This window comes from Terrapene carolina, unplaced genomic scaffold (assembly GCF_002925995.2).
Source record: "Terrapene carolina triunguis isolate 2854851 unplaced genomic scaffold, T_m_triunguis-2.0 Scaffold33911, whole genome shotgun sequence".
NCBI classification, from domain to species: domain Eukaryota; kingdom Metazoa; phylum Chordata; order Testudines; family Emydidae; genus Terrapene; species Terrapene triunguis.
The window spans coordinates 10,260,596-10,278,988 of NW_020698262.1; the positions used below are offsets into that span (position 1 = coordinate 10,260,596).

At 49.4% G+C, this 18,393-nt stretch overlaps 1 protein-coding gene across 1 annotated transcript in view; it reads right to left on the bottom strand.

Annotated features, from left to right (window-relative positions):
- LOC112108587 (dual specificity protein phosphatase 22-A-like) overlaps positions 1–15,816 on the bottom strand; it is a 40,534-nt gene extending 24,718 nt beyond the window's left edge. The window contains exons 1-4 of the mRNA XM_026663807.1: positions 15,703–15,816; positions 15,487–15,562; positions 7,832–7,865; positions 1,986–2,068 (exon numbers count right to left, since the gene is read on the bottom strand). Coding sequence (XP_026519592.1) covers positions 1,986–2,068; positions 7,832–7,865; positions 15,487–15,507 — 138 coding nt within the window. The 5' untranslated portion in view covers positions 15,508–15,562; positions 15,703–15,816. The remainder of the gene's footprint in view (positions 1–1,985; positions 2,069–7,831; positions 7,866–15,486; positions 15,563–15,702) is intronic.
- Positions 15,817–18,393: the final 2,577 nt, after the last annotated feature.

Below are 18,393 nucleotides of genomic sequence, written 5' to 3' on the forward strand. Positions count from 1 at the left end.
CAACCCACCATGCCTTTCCGGTTCCCCTTTTCCTCTGGCCCCACGTGCTCAAACGTGTTGTAAGCGCTCGCTGTGGTTCGCCACCCGTCTGGCGTGGCTGTGCTCTGGCAGGGACGGCTCCCAGGCAGCTGCTGCTCCCCCGGCTCCCGCAGCCGTTTCTACATCTTTGATTTTACCCCACAAATTACTCAATGGCCCTTCACGAGGCCCTCCCGCTGTTATTGCTCTTTGTAATCCTCCTGGGCAGGAGGAAGGTCCAGTAGCGCAGGCGCGGTGCTGCTGGGACAATCCCAGGCTCCTCAGCGACCACACAGGGCTTCACAGCCATTAGCAGGGATCAACCCGAGAACCTTCCACTCCAAAGACACCAGACCTCTGCCATCAGAGCTGCGATTGCTACCATTAAACGGCCCACAGGAGAATGCCCTTTGACCTTTCGCCCTCACCGAAAGAGTTTCCCCAGTAACAGGAGATGTCTTTTGAATAGCAATGCTGCTGTCCAGAATAGCCGCTGAGCTCCTCAGGTTACCATACCAGCCCATGGGGTTAGCAGAAGGTCCTGCCTGCACTGCGATATCGACTGAGCCTACTCCCTGCCCAAGAGGAGGTGGAAGACTAACAGCATAGTGGCCCAGCAGGGAGGAAGCATGGTCCAGTGGGTAGCGCAATGGACTGGGCCTCCAGAAACCTGGAGTTTCTTCTTAGCTCTGACACTGACCTGCTGGATGACCTCTGGCAAGTCATCTCCCGGCTCGGTGCCTCAGTTTCCCCTCCCACCCTTTGTCTGTTTTGCCCTGCAAGCTCTTCTGAGCAGTCACTGTCTCTGGCTAAGTGTGTGTACAGCACCGAGCACAATGGGGCCTTCATCTCTCTCGAGGGAAATAATCACAACAACAGTCGCTGGAAGGGAGTGACTAGCAGATAGGGGAGTGGGGAACACAAGCACAGAGGGCCAGGAAGCTGAAGAAACTGAGAGGCGCAAGAAATGTAAGGATTTATCTCGTCAGCTAAATGCATCCCCATCCAGCAGAACCATGGTCCCCCCAGAAGCAGCAAGCATGGGTACAAAGTTCACACACATTTGCTTTCCTATCCACTAGAGGGCAGTAGTGCATTTACACAATAGCGGGTGCTGCAGAAGGGCCTGAGGATATGGGGCTGGCTAAGTGGGATCTGGGTTTCCTCCGGATTACTTTTTCACTCTAACCTGCTATTTTCCACCGTGCAATTCTACCCACCTTACTCCCACCAGGAGTCCCAGCCCTGCCCTTGCCCTGGAAAGGAGGGCGAGCTGCCCCTGTATACCCACAGATCTCTGAGATTTGGCCTCTCATCTCAATGACACCCAAAGGGCTGGCGTCCGAAACTCGCCCCACTCCCATCGCCAGCACCTGGGGACCTGTGTCCGGGATTAACGCTACCAGATGGCGGCCAGGCACCCGGCACCTGCCCCACCCATCGCCCTCCCCATCACGAACCCGGTTCCTGAGCCCAACGCAGCTGCCCGCAGAGAAGTGCCCCAAGTGGCCCCGGGCCACGCCGATCTGCCCCCCAATTCTTCTGTACTACTTGCAGAAGTACAAGCCTGCAATTGACAAAGGCCTGGATTCAAGCTTGTGTGTGTACCAAGCTATTTGCACACAGGCCGGGATCCCAAAGGAGGAACACTCGAGTCACCCTCGAATGGCTGCAACATCCCCTCCCGCATGCATGGCTCCTTCTCTGGCCCGGAAGAAGCCTTGTAACGCTGCACAGAGCTGGGGTGCCCTCTGGTGGCCCTGTCTATGCCTGGCACCTCTGCTTTGTACAGCAATCCTCCTCACTGATGGTATAGCAGCAGAGCGTCATCCAGAGATCTCAAAGCACTTCACAGTCCCAGTTACGGGAAGCATTATTATCCCCACTGGATAGCAGCAATGCTCGCCTCTCACATTTCCCTCCTTCCCATCTCCCCAGGCTGCGGCTGCGAATGCACCCCCACTCACCTCCAGCACAGGTCTGGCGTTGTTATGCACAGACAGGATGTGGGTGACCCTGTTCTTTGTCAAATTTTCTCTGTCCTCAGAATCTGTAGGCAGAAAAAGTCTCATGAACAAAACACCCAACCCTCTCTTTAAAAGCTGGCCCATAAAGCATTAAGTAGTAATATTCGTTTGGTCTCTGGGCTAAGATCAAGTGAGTGTCAGTTTAGTACATGCTAGTCTTTTCTGTTACATTGACTACATTCTGCACTAGGAGGGGCAGGAAATTAACGATCCAATAGGTTTTTCCCATTGCTAAAAGCTCTGATCTTATTAGAAATTAAAACTGGTCAGAACCTTGGGTTTCTCCTCCTCTTCCCCCACCTCCCCATCCCCAGCTCCATGGAAAATTTCAACAAAAATGACAGGTTTCAGAGTAGCAGCCGTGTTAGTCTGAATCCACAAAAAGAACAGGAGTACTTGTGGCACCTTAGAGACTAACTAATTTGAGCATAAGCTTTCGTGGGCTACAAGAAGTGGGCTGTAGCCCACGAAAGCTTATGCTCAAATAAATTTCTTAGTCTCCAAAGGTGCCACAAGTACACCTGTTCTTTCAACAAAAATGCAATTTTGTTTTGTTTGGTTTTCATGGAAATTTTCAGTGGAAAATTTTGACTTTGCCAAAAAAAAATATTTGGACCAAAATGACCAAAACCAATTGCTCAGTTTTCGGCCAAAAAAAAAATCAGTTTTGGGGCTTTTGATTTTCTGACAAATAAAAAAAACTGAAATGCTTCTGAGGAGAGAAGACATTTTGTGGGAAAATTTTACTTTCATTGAAAATCCAATTTTCCGTCCAAAAAAAAAGTTTTGATGGAAAAATGTCATCAGCCCCCTGAGAAACATACCTGTTTACTAGCACCAGCTTGGGTTCCTAGGTATTCGAGGAACCATTTAGGGACGGGATCGTTCAATCCAATCCCACAATCTTTTGAGAGTGGGCAAGGTCATGGGCTTTGTGCATTCTCATATTTAAGCAGAAGCAGCCTTTGAGATGTTCTGAATCCTACAGTCACCCTTTCCCAGCCCTTTGGAGACTGTGGATGCAGACACATCTTCTCCATACTGCTTTGACGTCTTTTCACTCTGGAAGGTGCCAGGGCACTCAGCATTAAGCTCAGACCTCCACCAGCCACGTTGATGGAGCCCAGCCGCCTTGTGGCCAGCTGAAAAACTGACAAGCCTGGAGTGCTCTTATGACTTAGATTCCCCTCCAGGGCTGGGACCCCATGGAACTGCACAAACACGCACAGATATGTGCCCAGCCCACAGGAATTACAGCCCACTCTCCTGTTTAAAGGCAGCAGTCACTAATTCAACAAGGTTTAGCCTGTAGAGAGACATAAACTGCTCCCTCTAGTGGCTACATCATGTGTCCCAAATCCTGCCCGGCCTCAGGCATCATCACCTACTGCTGGATTGTTCTGCAGTGCCACACACTTTCCAAACCCCATCACATCTCCTCTTCAGTTCCCTCTGCCTGTCTCCTTCAGGCATCCCTGACACTGGGTAAGGAATAAATCCACCAGCAGCACGGCAGGCTATGACTCCAAGAAGGTCTAGGAGAACAGCTCCAAAGACTACCTAGTCTATATGGGTACGTCTACACTACATCTGGGAGCAGGCCACCCAGCCTGGATCCACAGACTTGCTGTGGCAGGGCTCACACTAGAGCCCTAAACATACCTGTGTAGATGCTGCAGCTCAGGCTCTAATCCCAGTGCTAACACCAACTCCCTCTGTGACCTCAGGCAAGCCACTCAACTTCTATGTGCCTCAGTTTCCCCCGTTGTTAAATGGGATACTCATACTTAGTTCTCCACCTACCTCTCCAAGAGGGAGTGAGGATTAACAAGTTAATGTCAAAGGGCTTTGAGACTGAAAAGTGCTGAGGACTAGAACAAATCCACACCCACCCAGGACTTTGCATCTGTCTCTTTGCTGCGCACCAGTGTCCTTCAGAACCTCACTGCTACTCCAGAGACAGCATGTTTCCTCCTGCTCTGAAAGTCTGGGCCCCTGCCACAGGAGAGTTTCCATTAGCAGCATGGGGACTCTGCCATACATGGGCACAATTCAGATTGCATCCCACAGAACCACAGACTACTCTCCTTATTAAGATGCCTCGCTGCTTTGCAATGCTTCTTTTCTCTCTCTTTAAAAATATACATTTTGCGGCTTCCCCGCCTACACATTACACACAGTGGGTAAGTCAACATTGCAGACATACCCATGCTAGCATTGAGCTAATGGCCACTCAAGTATATCCCCTAGGTCCTGGATGGGCAGAATTAACCCACCTGTGCTGCCAGGCTTCACTACTATTGTTACTTGAGTGAGTTTTGATCTAGCTCAGGCATGCCTCCCCATGCTGCAATCACGCCTCCTGACTGCAGTGTAGACGTACCGGCTGTGGCCTTTCTGGTTTCTGCAGTCTCTCCATGGAGAGGTTCTATTGACATGCAAACTTACAGCCCTTCTCTCTTCATTCCTTTCTTTGCTCTGTCGCCCGACTGCTTCATCTAAACCCAAACAATGGCCAGTCGCTTAGGGAGCGTCGGACACCTTTAGAAACCAGCACTGGGGGAAGAGAAATCATTTAACCGGAAAGAATGGAGCTTCCATCTAGCCCTTCCCTGACCTCTAGAGAGAGCGCGCCTCTTATACAAACAGGAGGCAAGGATTCCTCAGTCCAGGTAATCAGATCCTTGAGTAACAAGGGGTTTTTCCCATCAGGGCAGTAGTAGTAGTTTGAAAACACACCAGTCACCTAGAGCCCCCTCTCTGCGGTACTTCTCTGGCCCCCATCACTGCTGTATCTAAGCACCCCATAACCGTTCACGTACTTACCCTCACAATGCCCCCGGGAGCCAGGGCAGTGCTGTTATCCCCATTGCACAGACAGGGAACTGAGAGGCTGTGGTCATACAGGGAGGCATTGCCGGAGCAGGGAATTAAGCCCAGACTACCCAAACCACTGGCCCATGTTTCCTCTCTACCTACTCCTGAAGAGAACACCAGCCCTACAGTGGCAGCCACGCCATTCCAGGCATGGTGATCACTAACTCGCTAGGGGAGAGAAATCCAGGGAGGTGTGAATCACTGAAGAACCAAACTCAGCCCTTCACATTCTCTGGAAAAAATGTCACCCTGTCCAGGAAATGCAGGCTGTCTGCTGTGGCGTACTATACTGCAGTGCCTATATAATGCTGGTTCCTTATAGGTGTGTTTGAGCATAGGGATGACATCTCTTTAAGGTCCCCTATAAATGCAATAGGCAGATTATATCAGCTGGGTATTATTATTCTTTAAATATTTATATTATGGTAGCCCCCAGAAACCCTGGTCAGGCTCATTGTGCTAGGAGCTGTACAAACACATACGAAACCACAGTGTCTGCCCTAATGAGTTTACAGTCGAAGAAGTTAAGGGGCGTGTGAGGTTGGAAGGGTAGGCATATACTCAAATAGATACCATACAAGGATTAGGGAGAGACACAACATTTGGGATTCTTTACCTGATAATTATAAATGGATGAAGTGACATCTGCCCTCCCTTGACCCAGCTGATTTCATAGAAGCACCACAGCAGAGCTGGGTCCGGTGGGGACACGTAAAGGAGGGATGGGTAGCGAGCAGCCTTACAGAGCAGTTCGCAGGACCAGCCTTTAAAAATGCACCAGAAAATATTTTGTTTTACTTGTAAACTGAGCCAACCTGCTATGGAATCTCTGCCTAGCACACACAATGCTTAAATTCCCTGCTCGGCTCTCAGACAGTCGGGTGATAGTGAGATGGAGAAACCTAAGATCCACACATCAGATGGACAAAAGAAAACACACACAGAGGAAGGATGGTCCAGTGTTTAGAGCACTAGTGGGCCATTTCGGAGACCCCGCTTCAATCCCCTGCTTTGCCACTGACTTCCCGTGTGACCGTGGGCAAGTCACATGATCTCTCTGTGCCTCAGTTCTCCAGCTGTACAATGGGGTTAATAGCACTGCCCTCCTGTGGTGCTGGAACAATTTGTACAGTTGGGGTGCTGAGAGCCATTGAACCAAACTATAAACCTTGTATATGGTGGAAACCACTTCAAACCAGGGGGTGCTGCCACACCCCCAGCACCCCGAGTGCCAGCGCCTATGCTGCCCTCCCTCACAGGATAAACACATTAATGGTTGTGAGGTGCCCAGAGAGGGCCCACAGACAGTATCCTGGCAATGTTTCATAGCAGCGCTGGCATGGCAGTTCCTAAAGGTTCATCTAATAATGAATTATCCCCATTCGCCCGGCCCACCTGAGGAACACATTAAAATCAGTTCAGATCTGTCATCAGGCAAAGCACCCTGGTGCCTCTCAGCCTCTTCCCAGAGAACAGCTGCAAGCTGGAAGAGCATGCTGGGTAATGATATGCAAATGAGAACATCAAGGGCCAACCTCTCTGCTAGAATCCCACCAGTCTCAGCAGTGCTAACACAAGGAGCTGGTAACCTGGGGCCTGGGTTTACTTAGGTCAAGTCTGTAACCTCGGCCCGGGCACATACTCCACCGTGCTAGCTCTCATCGGCTCAGGGAACCAACCTGGTAAATTCCACTTGGCTGCAATCTGCTAAACACGCAGCTTGAAGGCAGAATTAGCATTGTCCAAAGAGCCTCAGTTCTAGGGTTGCCAATCCTCCAGGATTGTCCAGGAGTCTCCAGGTATTAAAGAATAATCTTTAATGAAAGATTATGTCATGTGATGAAACCTCCAGGAACACGTCCAACCAAAACTGGCAACCTTATCCCTGCTCTGTAGTTCATTTTCTTTTCTTTACTTTTCTCCGTTTTTCACTCCTCCTGCCTCTTCTCTTTACTCCTCATCCTCCTAACGCTATGTGGAAAAACTCCTGGCCCATCCAAAGGGGAATGACAGTGCCATCAGCGGTACAAGAGATACGTAAAACACTTCCAGACCCTACTTCCAACAAGCAGCTTGGCTGTTCTGATGGGCAACAACCAGAGGGTCTCCTAGCATCACCTAATCACCACCCAGAGAACAGCTTTAAAAGGGCAGCAGCTTTCATGGAAGATGCCTGGGGCTGGCTCCCAGCCCACAAAGGGCAAAGCTCCCAGCGGATTGGAAAGCACTGCTAAGAAGGTCTAGTTGTTGGCCCGGCGGGAATGTCACAGTAAATGCAATGGTGTAGGCTGCAACGTGTCTGTTGAACTTCCCCAGGGCCAGACACATGCCAAAGGCCTCAGTGCAGTGAACGGGTCTCTCTCCTCAGCACCAGAACTGCTTGTAGCTCCTTCTGCAAAAGGCCACGCAGGACTGGGACGAGGGACCTTGCATTGTCTCGTCATGTGTGAGGATCTGAGTCCTGCAGAGGGCAGATTCTCTGTGGCACAGCGATGGGGAACAGCTCCCAGGACCCTGCCGAGGAACCTGTGTGCAGGGCCCTCGCTGACTATCAGGTGTGTTTGAGTGTGTGTGTGCGGGGGGGTCTCTCTAGAGCTTCTGAGAAGCCTCCTTGGGAAGGAGGGAGCGCCCTTTTTCATAGCACGTGGCCCATTTATACAGTCTCTGGCTCATAAGGGCCCAGTCCTGGGTGGGTGCTGAGAGCCTTCAACTCACAATGAAATCATTGGGAGTTGAGGATGCTCGGCACCTTGCACAAGGCACTCAGTACCCAATAGGATCAGGCCCTTGGATTCTTTACTCGGTGGGGCAGGAACCGTGTCTTCCTGTACAACGCCAAGCGCACTGATAGTGCTTAGTCAACAATCTCCCATGGTGCTTGGGAGCTGGAATGAGCGAAAGACACTTACCCCGGATGTTTCCCAGGTAGAGGCCCTCAACAACCTGAGAAGAGACAAAGAAAGGAGAGATTTCAGAGTGGCCTCCGTGTAAGAATCCTGCTGCTGGGGCAGGTGAATTGCAGGATTATGCAATAATACTGATGATGACATTAAACCTTGTGATCATGATGTCACTCAGCCTGGCACCAATCCTGTGGCTGGACTCTAAAAAGTGGGTTGGATCATTTCTGAGCCCTACTGTCCTTCCCACCTGTGCAATGAAACCTTATGCTTAGGGGAAGACATGTGGTGGTCTGTGGTGATCCCCAGTTACAGCACTGCACAATGAGCCAGGTATCTAAGGGCTAGGGGTGCTTTCTTCAAAAACATCAGGTTCTGGCCTGTGACAGAGACAGGGCACCAAACTACAAGGAACAGCGGGTCTCCCATTTGGATTGAGGGCAGGTTATGGTGCAGTTAGTCGATGAGTAACACAAAAGATGCTGTGTTGTTACTGTGATTTGCTTAGTCAGTAGTGTGCTCGGTGCTGTACATGATGCAAAGACAAATACACTCCTGGTCCCAAATGGTTTACCAGTCTGACAGATGCTGAGGTTATGGCAGTGGCTGAGGTATGACAGGGTGTTCACCCCACACTAGCCTGAAAAAGATTGTTGTGGCTCAGAGGGGGTTAAGTTACTTGATAAACCACACCTGAGGGAGAGGACTGAGAATGGAGCCCCCAGCTGAGCAGGAGCAGGGGCCAAGCATGAGGGCAGAAGAAGACTGCGGCGTGGAAACCTGCAGTCACTCTCCCGGCTTAGAGAGGAATGAGGGAGAAACCCAGGGGGAGAGTAGAAGCCCTGAGACATGGGCCCTAAGGCAAGGGTGCACCTATTCAGAAGGGTTGTGGATAAGGAAGCCTGATAGAGACAGAGTAGGAAGCAGTCCAGGGAAACAGCGGCAAGGTTTGGGACGGAGCAGACCCTGGCTGCTGATTGTAAGGTCCGTAGGCTGGAACCCTGAGTAGTGGGCAGGCCCGGATTCCCCTCTAGCCACAAATGAAGCGGCCTAGCCTTGAACTGGAGGACTGCCAGGAACGATACCCGGACAGCCAGTCCGGTGAGACTTTGAAACCCAGGAAAGGGAACGCTAGAATGACCTGGCCCAGTCCCGAAGAGGAAGCATCCTGAGTCTCAAAGGGGAAGCACTCCAACTCCTGGAGCGTGAGCGGGACTCAGTGCAAATGAGACATGGAAGGGGGCGTCAGAGGAGGAGCTATTCCCCAGACACAGCCACAAGGAGGCGCTCCAGCCATGAGTAGTGAACCCCCTGACACAGGTAGGAGAGAGGAGGGAATAACTGACTTTTTCTTGTTTGTTTCATTCTCTCCTTTCCCAGCACATGCTTCCGTCTCTCTCGAGCCCTGATCCAGCAAACACGCACGTGCTTAGCTGGAAGCCTGAGATTTGTCCCATGGCATGAATTCAATGGGAATGATCACAGGCATCACATTAAGCACATGTATACGTACTTGTAGGATCAGGACCTGGGGTTACAAACCCTTTGGAGAAATTATAAGCTATGTGTATAATTAAAAACTATCTTAATTAATAAGCAAACATTTCAAAGACCCTGGGTGTCTTGCCCAACGCCAGTCCGGGAATGCAGAAATGTGGAGTTCAGTCAAACTCAGGCCTTTGACGTTAACACATTTAGTTTGCTGGCTTACATTTATACACATAGAATCATAAGACTGGAAGGGACGTCGAGAGGTCATCTAGTCCAGTCCCCTGCACTCCTGGCAGGACTAAGTATTATCTAGACCATCCCTGACAGGTGTTTGTCTAACCTGCTCTTAAAAATCTCCAGTGATGGAGATTCCACAACCTCTGTGGGCAATGTATATACCCTGACAGATAGAAAGTTTTTCTTAATGTCCAACCTAAACCGCCCTTGCTGAAATTTAAGCCCATTACTTCTTGTTCTATCCTCAGAGGTTAAGGAGAGTATTTTTTCTCCCTCCTCCTTGTAATAACTTTGTATGTAATTGAAAACTGTTATGTCCCCTCTCTGTCTTCTCTTCTCCAGACTAAACAAACCCAATTTTTTCAATCTTCTCTCATAGGTCATGTTTTCTAGACCTTTAATCATTTCTGTTGCTCTTCTCTGGACTTTCTCCAATTTGTCCACATCTTTCCTGAAATGTGGCACCCAGAACTGGACACAATACTCCAGCTGAGGCCTAATCAGCATGGAGTAGAGTGGAAGAATTACTTCTCGGGTCTTGCTTACAACTCTCCTGCTAATACATCCCAGAATGATGTTTGCCTTTTTTGCAACATGGGTGGTTCAGGAACCCAAATGTTAGTGCTGGTCAATACCCCTGGAGCTGGACAGTCTCTGTTTATCCCCAGAGCAGGTCCCTTATGGGCTGTGGCAGGACCAGCTCACCCCCATGTTACCAAGTCAATGCGTCTCCACCTTTACAGGGTGAGTCCAGTTCAACGGGTGAGACAGGAGTTCAGTCTCCATGGCCCAATCAGCCCTTGGCCTCCCCACTGAAGCTGCCAATGAGGGGGCCAGCTGAGAAGGTGACGTTATGAGGACACCTGAGCACCAGGAACTGGTCTGAGAATCTCAGCTCACTTCCCCCAGGTGAGCCACAGTCACACCTTCAGTCATCAACAACCCCGTGAGCTGCAGCAGAAGCGAAAGTTTCCTGTATCCCAATGTCCCGGGCTGCCCACTCTCCTAACATCCAGTATGTTAACCATCCGACGCCGCTGAAAGAGGCACCAAAGCTCATCCAACCAGCCAGTGACTCCAATGGGGAATGCAGCCCAAATGCCAAACCAGATCACCCGACCCGCTGCCGAGTTCCACACGCACGTCAAGTTGCATGGCAACTGAAACACAAGCAGCACCTGCCGTGACCTTTCAAGAGACTCGGCTTGCCTTTAAATGATGATGAGCCAGGGCTGTGCCACGAGACGCTGGGACTTTGTTTTGTGTTTCTATAGCAACAACCTCTTGCAAACAGTTTTAAACGATGGCTCTGGGGATGCATCCAGGGCTGGGAAGAGATAGAAACGCCTGGGCTATTTTTAATACTTTCCAATGGGGATATTTCAGCCAGCTTGTTTTGTCTTTGATGCTCTCCTGTTGGTTCCAAAGAGGAGAGGAGAGATCGCTACGACGATTTACATAGCGTTGTAACCTTCCATGGCACTTTAGAGAGCTGGGACAAACAATCGGGTCCCTGGGACCTTGGCAAGGTTGCTTCGCACCATTCCAGCATCATGAAGCATTCTTCAAGCTGGGTCAACAGGCTGCAAGAGGATTCTCCTGGGGGCCGTTGCAGCCAGGTAGGAATTTAGGGCAGCTCTGGACCCCATCAGCCTCGGGACCAGGAGTCCACAAAGCCGCCTTTGCCCATATCTCTCTTTGGCTGTGCTGAGCGGCCCGCTGCCGCTAGCACTCAGGTAGTGGGCGAGTGGAGGGATCTGTCAGAAGAGGTAGACAGATGGGTAGGATCCAGCCCACAGTCCCTGCCCCAAGGAGCGTGCAGTCTGAATTAGCCAAGCAGAGACCATGGTAACGGACGGAGAGAGCCATGTACGTTCAGGTGGCTGCAGTTAGAGTCTGAGGCAGGAAGAGCAGAGAGCCCATGAGCAACAGCCCGGGGCAGACAGGAAGGTAAATGGAGCAGCTTTTAAGAGAGGTACTGCAGTAGAAGAGCGTGGCCTCCTGGTCCACTGGACAGGGGAGGCTCCTCCAGGTTTGGGGAGCAGCGTGAAAACCCCAGAGGTGGGAATGGCAGGAGGAGAGTGCACCGTGCTCAGGGCAGGAGACGGGACGCAATGGGAGATGGGACAGAAACAGCTCAGTTACTTCGTTGAGCTCTGCTCCTCTAGTGCATCATCAGAAAGGCAAAGGCCAGAGGAGCAGTTACCAAGGGTCAGATGGCCCCGAGGATTGGGGCTGGCCGACAGGGCCTACGGTTTATGATCAGTGACTGGCCCTGGCTAGGCTCTGTCTGGGAATGATTCTGGCTATGCAGTGGCTTTAGCTCTCATGACATCAGAGGACTGAACTCTTTGCCCTTCTAAGGAGCTAAGAGAGAGGAGGGAGGAAAAGAAACGAGGCACTTTGTCTTCAAGCACCCTGTTGCTCCTGGTAGAACAGCCGAGCCGGCAGTGTCATCATGACTGATCGCTCCATGCAGCCAGCTGGAGGACCTTGCGAGGACATCGCTACCGTCCAGAATGGATCTCTGCCTCAAGGTCACGCTCTACAAAGAGGCAACCTGAAAAGCCTCACTCTGCTGGGACCTGGCTGAGCCCACAATCAGAGAGATGAGGCAGCTAAGAGGGATTCTGGGGCTGGCAGCTTTGAGTCCCTAACTACAGGCAACATCTGGCACAGGACGAAACAAACCTGCAGCAGGTGTGAGTCCCCATCCAGCATGAAAACTCCGAGTGCTGGAAAGCAGGGGGCTGGTAGTCATGGCAAAGCTGTATATCTCCTCGGCAACATGGAGCGATGCACAGCTGGGCATCTTCCTGGGGTTGCTGAGAAACACACTACCTGCCACTTAGCTGGGAACTCGTCCTGTGGGACACCATTTGATGGCTGTTCAGCCCCACCTCACGCTGGGGTGCAGGGCACCCTACCTACTGCCCAGCTGGGCATCTGTCTCTGCACAGTAAGTAAGTTGCTAGCCCTCGTGGCTGCAGAGAAAGACAGGAAGCCAAAGAACCTGAAAGGCTCAAAAGCCAGAAGGCAAATGAAAATGAACCAACTTTTATTTTATTTTTTAAAAAAACACATGTTGTAAGCCAATTATCATGATTTGGGGGAGGGGCTGGACTCATGATTTTTGAACATTTGGGTCTGGCAATACTGGTTCCCTTTCCCTGTCTCAGATCATTGCCCTGCTGCAGCCCCTCCTCAAACACCCAGAATGCCCTGTAAGCTCTTGCTTTGATTCCAGTCACCCCACCCGCTTTTGAAGCACCATGAAAGCTGGACCCTGCTTTGATGTATGGTGGGAACAGGGCCACGAGCACATCTGAGGAAGAGGGGCTGGAGGCAGGATTGTAGTATGGAAATAGGGAGTTAGTGTTTGCAGAGTCCTTTAAGATCATATGGACTATGAAAGGCTGAAAATTTTCAAATTGTTTATTTTGTGAATTTTTTTTCGTGTTTTTTCTACCAGTTCTAGTGCGAATTATTGTAATGAACTGTCTAGCATGTATGTGCACCACTGCCATCTACGGAAAGAAATCAGAACAGTGCAACTGTGTGTCATTGGCCCCATACTGCTAATAACTAACAGAGATTCTCCTTCAGTTAAGATGGCAGGAGTCTACTACTCCTGCTTTTGGAGTAGGAGAATCTGATTTGTAGCCACACTGCTGATTTCCCAACTGATTATGGCACGAAACACAATGTGGTCATCACGTTCCTTAGGGGGCACAGGTTCGTAACAGCATTAGGGCTCCTGGCATCCAAATGACAAGACATTCTATGCATAGACATGTCACACCAGCACATTTAGTGGAAGTGGACTCTAAGTCCAGACCTGCTCTGTCATTCAGTCTGGTTTCTGCTAAATCAGAAAAGTTTGCAGTTTGTGTGATGCAAATATTAACTTATCAGAAAAGTGCACAGTCAAACCCTCTACACTGTCTCCCTGGCTTATAAACATTTAAAATGTCATAGAGCTGCTTAAATTATTTAAATCTACTCTCTGTGCTTCTACAAATTATCACTAAAAACTCCTGATCTCTCATACAGAAGCTTGGATACTAAAATTAAAGCGTCAGTAAATAATCATTCCACTGGCAACTCAGTGCACTTGTTTTCTGTCCTGTAGAGAGGCCAAGATCTCTCCCTGAGGCTGCTGCAACATGAGTCATCTCACTTGTTCAGCTGCTCCCTCCTCCGGCTATGGACACAAAGAGGGGTGCCATGCTCTCTCCTTTTCATCTTCTGGCTTAGTCACTGCTGCAGAGCTAATACCTGCCCCTGGAAACATATCCCTTCCCCAGAGATTCGCCCTGCAACATACCTGTTACCTACACCTCAATCCGCTACACCTCAATGCCTTCTTTTGAAAACAGTTCAGATGTATTTTTTACTTAGGACTTCTGAAGTTATTGTGACAATAACAGACAAAGTACAGCTATATTATCCCCATAAACGTCCAATAATTATGTATAATAAACCCAGTCAGCAGTAGGTAAGGCCTCGACACACCTTAGGGTAGAAAAAATCTCACAAAAGAGGGGGGGAAATAATTCCTAATCATTAATCCCACTTTGAACCTGCAGGATCTAACAACACAAGATTTAACAGTGGAATAGGTCTCCAAAATGTGTAAAAATACATATTATTTGATTCTGATGGCTGTATGGAGTTACTGAGCTCTCAAGAGAGTAGTAGAGGACTTGAAAATGGCTCTGAATTAGAAATCGGAGTTCTGTATTAGTGTTGATGCCCTATGGATAACACATACCTACTCCCCTCTCTGGGAGAGAAGAGTGCTGTTAGCAGAGCACTGAATCTGCCAGGGTAGCAAGTCCCCAAATACTCAGCACTGATCTTCCCCAAAGTTTGAGAGGTTTCAGTTCTGAGGTTTGGATTTGGAGCCATAAGACATAAGCCCCAATCCTGAAAGGGTGCCCCCTGCAGAGCTCTTATTGCAGGACCAGGGCCACAGTTTGTCCGACGAGTGACAATTTTGAGATCCAGGCTGTCTTTGGAGAAGTTCTCATAAAACAACGCCCCAGCCTTTCTTGCAGGGACGCCAGCCATCCTGTTTGTGAAACTGGTGTTATACCACGATGCAGCAGCATGAGGACAGGGTGGCGAGAGTCTGTGCTGATCCGGTTTCTCTATTTTAGTTCCAGGATCTAATTTTAAATTAGATAAGTCATGCCTCTCCCAGTTATTTAGAGACATGAACAGTAATCAATCCTTCCACTGCCTGCACTAGAGTAACAAACACCCCATAAAAATCTACTTTCTCTCCCAGTGAATCATATCCAGGTGAGAGCAACATACCAAAAATAAATATAACTGGCTAAAAAGTGGGGAAAATACAACCTCACTCCCTCTCACATGGGCACAATAGTGAATTAGGGTTTAATAGGCTAACTGGATTGGTGAGTACTGGCTCTAGTGATGCTAATGGTGTGGAGTTCTTATTACCCCAGGAACAAGAAATGAGGGTCCAGACCCAGTCTAACTTTTAACATTTTTTCCTAATGGTTTTATTATTCCCTTCCAGTAAATGATGTATTTGTATTGTGGTAACACCTAGGAGCTCCAGTCCTGGATCAGGACTCCATTCTGCAAAGTGCTGAACAAACAGAGAAAAAAGACAGTCTTTACCCCAAGGAGCTTACTGTCTACGTATAAGCAACCCAAGGATCCTTGCTTGTTTTAAAAATGATAGTCTTTAAAATCTCTCTTCTTTTCCCAGGGAAAACTACAGTAAGCCTCTAAGCTGTAAGAATCATACAGGGCATAGAAGGGGAAGACTTATCAGATCACATTTAGGGCATCCCCTCTTTCCTACTGGCCAGTGCAGCGGGCTGGAGAGGAGTAAAAGGTTCTTCATAAGCATCAGGGTTACTGCCTCAAATGTAACAGCTGCAGTGTTGAGGTGCATGTACCTTGCTCATTCCAGACCCCATGACAGCTCTTTCCCAAGGCAAAGGGTGCAGGTTTCTTCTCAGTAACCAAGACTCTCTGCAACCAAACAAATCAGGACAGTGAGATCTGCCTCCTCCAAAAGAACAAACCAAAGCTGTGTGTGCTGCTGCCAAGAGGCGAGAGTGGGACGCATGCACTAGGGGGGAGTTTACAGAGCCCTAGCAAATTCAGCTCACCTACCAGCTGCAGCAGCTCTGCCTAGGTCTCAGCAGGACGAGGGAGAACTGAGCACTACAGCCAGTGCAGGGCAGAGTTGGACGAAGGAAGGTTCCCAGGATGTGTGTGGCTCAGGTTTCTCTTCCGGATTCCCTGTCCCTCTGGGGACTCTCGCATGCACACCGGCTCTGAGGAAGCTTTTGGAGTTAGTCATTCACTCATCTCCATGCAGTACTGTGCCTTTCCCCTCTCCTTTGCCAGTCCAGTCCTGGATCTCACCGCAGCAGCTGCTGCTGCAAAGGAAGGTGCTCAAAAACTCTGTGGTGGTGAAGAAATGTAGCACAGGAAGAGGATTTAAATATTTTAGTGAGACGCTGTCTGTGCTAGTCACAGGCATTCAGCAGGACATCTACCCACATGCAGTTGGCTATTATCCCCAGGGCTGCTCCTTTCACCTGACAGACAGTTTAAGTCTCCCTCCCTTCCCCCACTACTTTCCCTTCACCATCTGCTCCAGGCATCTGTTCACTGCTCTCCCAAGTGCTTCATGGCACAGCTGAGCTCACCTGGTGGGCAACATTCTGCTAAAGTGCTGTCTGGACTATAACTCCTACAGAACCAATTCGTTTCCCTCCTTTTTTAGGGCCAGATTCTATTCTCACGTAAGCTATAGTCAGACAAATCTCTACTGCTACAATGATCAACACCCCTTTCAAGATCCATGGCTCCTACACATGCCTATCACAACACGTGGTGTACGCTCTCGAATGAACTCACATAGGAAAATGATAGAAGATAAGAACACCACAACACCTGGGTGAACACTTTTCACAAAGCAATCACTCTATCTGACCTATCAGTCCACATCCTCAAAGGAAACCTGCACATCATCTTCAAAAGATGAGCCTGGGACCTTACATTCATAACTTTGCTAAACACTAAAAATCATGGACTGAAGTGAGACACTGGTTTTATGGCTGATTGTTGTAATCCGGGTTCTAACTAGAGAATTAACCCCTAATGCTGAGTTACAGCCCCCTCCCCCCTTTCCTTTCCACCCTATGACTGGAGGGGTGTTAATGGGCCACTTCACCTTGAAATATGTTAACTGCTGCTAAACAATCTGTTCCACCTTATATTTCCCAGACCTGAAGAGCTCTGTGTAAGCTCCAAAGCATGTCTCTCTCTGTGGAGCTACTCCAGATTTACAGAGAAATACAGTCAGAATTTGGCCCATGGTATTTAAATGATTTTTTTTGTTTGTTTTGCAATGGGGGGGAAGATGTTCAAGTAATTGAGCACGTATTGGGGGTGAGGGGGGAAAGTGGGTGTTAGATCAATCAACCCCTCCCTGGAGGCCGAAACAATCTCTCTTCTGAAGAGGCGCAAAATTACGTTTCACTTTGAAAGAGTCAGTAGCACACATCAGAGGCCCTTAGCACTAAGAAAAACAAAACAGCAGCAATTCAGCATAGTAGTTAAAACCTGGCAATCAAATATCTACACTCCAGCACGGGATGGAATGTCTGCATTACCCCCTAAATCAGGGGTCGGCAACATTTGGCACGCGGCTCGCCAGGGTAAGCACCCTGGCGGGCCGGGCCAGTTTATTTACCTGCTGACGCGGCAGGTTTGGCCGATCGCGGCCCCCACTGGCCGCGGTTCGCTGTCCCGGGCCAATGGGGGTGGTGGGAAGCCGTGGCCAGCACATCCCTCGCCTGTGCCGCTTCCTGCCGCCCCCATTGACCCGGGACGGCGAACCGCGGCCAGTGGGGGCCACGATCGGCCGAACCTGCCACGTCAGCAGGTAAATAAACTGGCCCGGCCCGCTAGGGTGCTTACCCTGGCGAGCCGCGTGCCAAACATTGCCAACCCCTGCCCTAAATCATCTTCCAAACCAGTTGGATTCTTTGGAAACAATAAAATGGTAGAGACCTAATTCTAATTCCCAAAACAGATGGGAGGAGAAAAAGTGACAATGCCCCTATTTAGGCTGCCAAAAAAAAAAAAAAAAAATACTGAATTGACATGACCCACAAAAGGCACCAACATTGGTTCACAGGATACTGACAGGTGCTTTGAATTTCACGGTCATCATTCTCTTCCAAGTTGAGAGTCAGGAGCAACAGAATTTTGCTGCCAGGTTTACCACTGCAAAACTGACCATACCACACTCACCTCTGTGATAGACATTCCAACAGTGGCAGCTCAGTTTACATAGGAGACATTTCAAAACGCCCAAAGGTGAGTTTGGTACACAACTTCCCTTGAAAGTCAATGGGAGATGGGCATCTGCCTGCCTTTGAAAATCTCCTCCTAATTGTTATATTAAATGCATGTTGAAAGGTTCATTTCCTGAAATGAAGATTGACCACTTGACCTCCGGTAGGGTAGGCAGTGGTAGGCAAGGAAGGGACCAGAAATTATTTGATGTATAGCTTTTTCTCTGACCATCCTCACCCCAGCACAGGAATGCCAAACATGTGACTGGCTTTAGAATCAGGACACCCTCCTGTGAAGGGGAAGCACTGTCTCCTAGTTTGCAGGCAGGGAAACTGACGAAGGAAGTTAAAACCAACTTAAAAAACCCCCACTCAAGTGTGGTACCCAAAAATTAATGTGCACAAACTGAGACCACTTGTGAATATTTTGGCCTAAAGACTTGCCCACAGAAATTTTATGGCACAGGTCACTGTTAGGTGTCTCCCTAG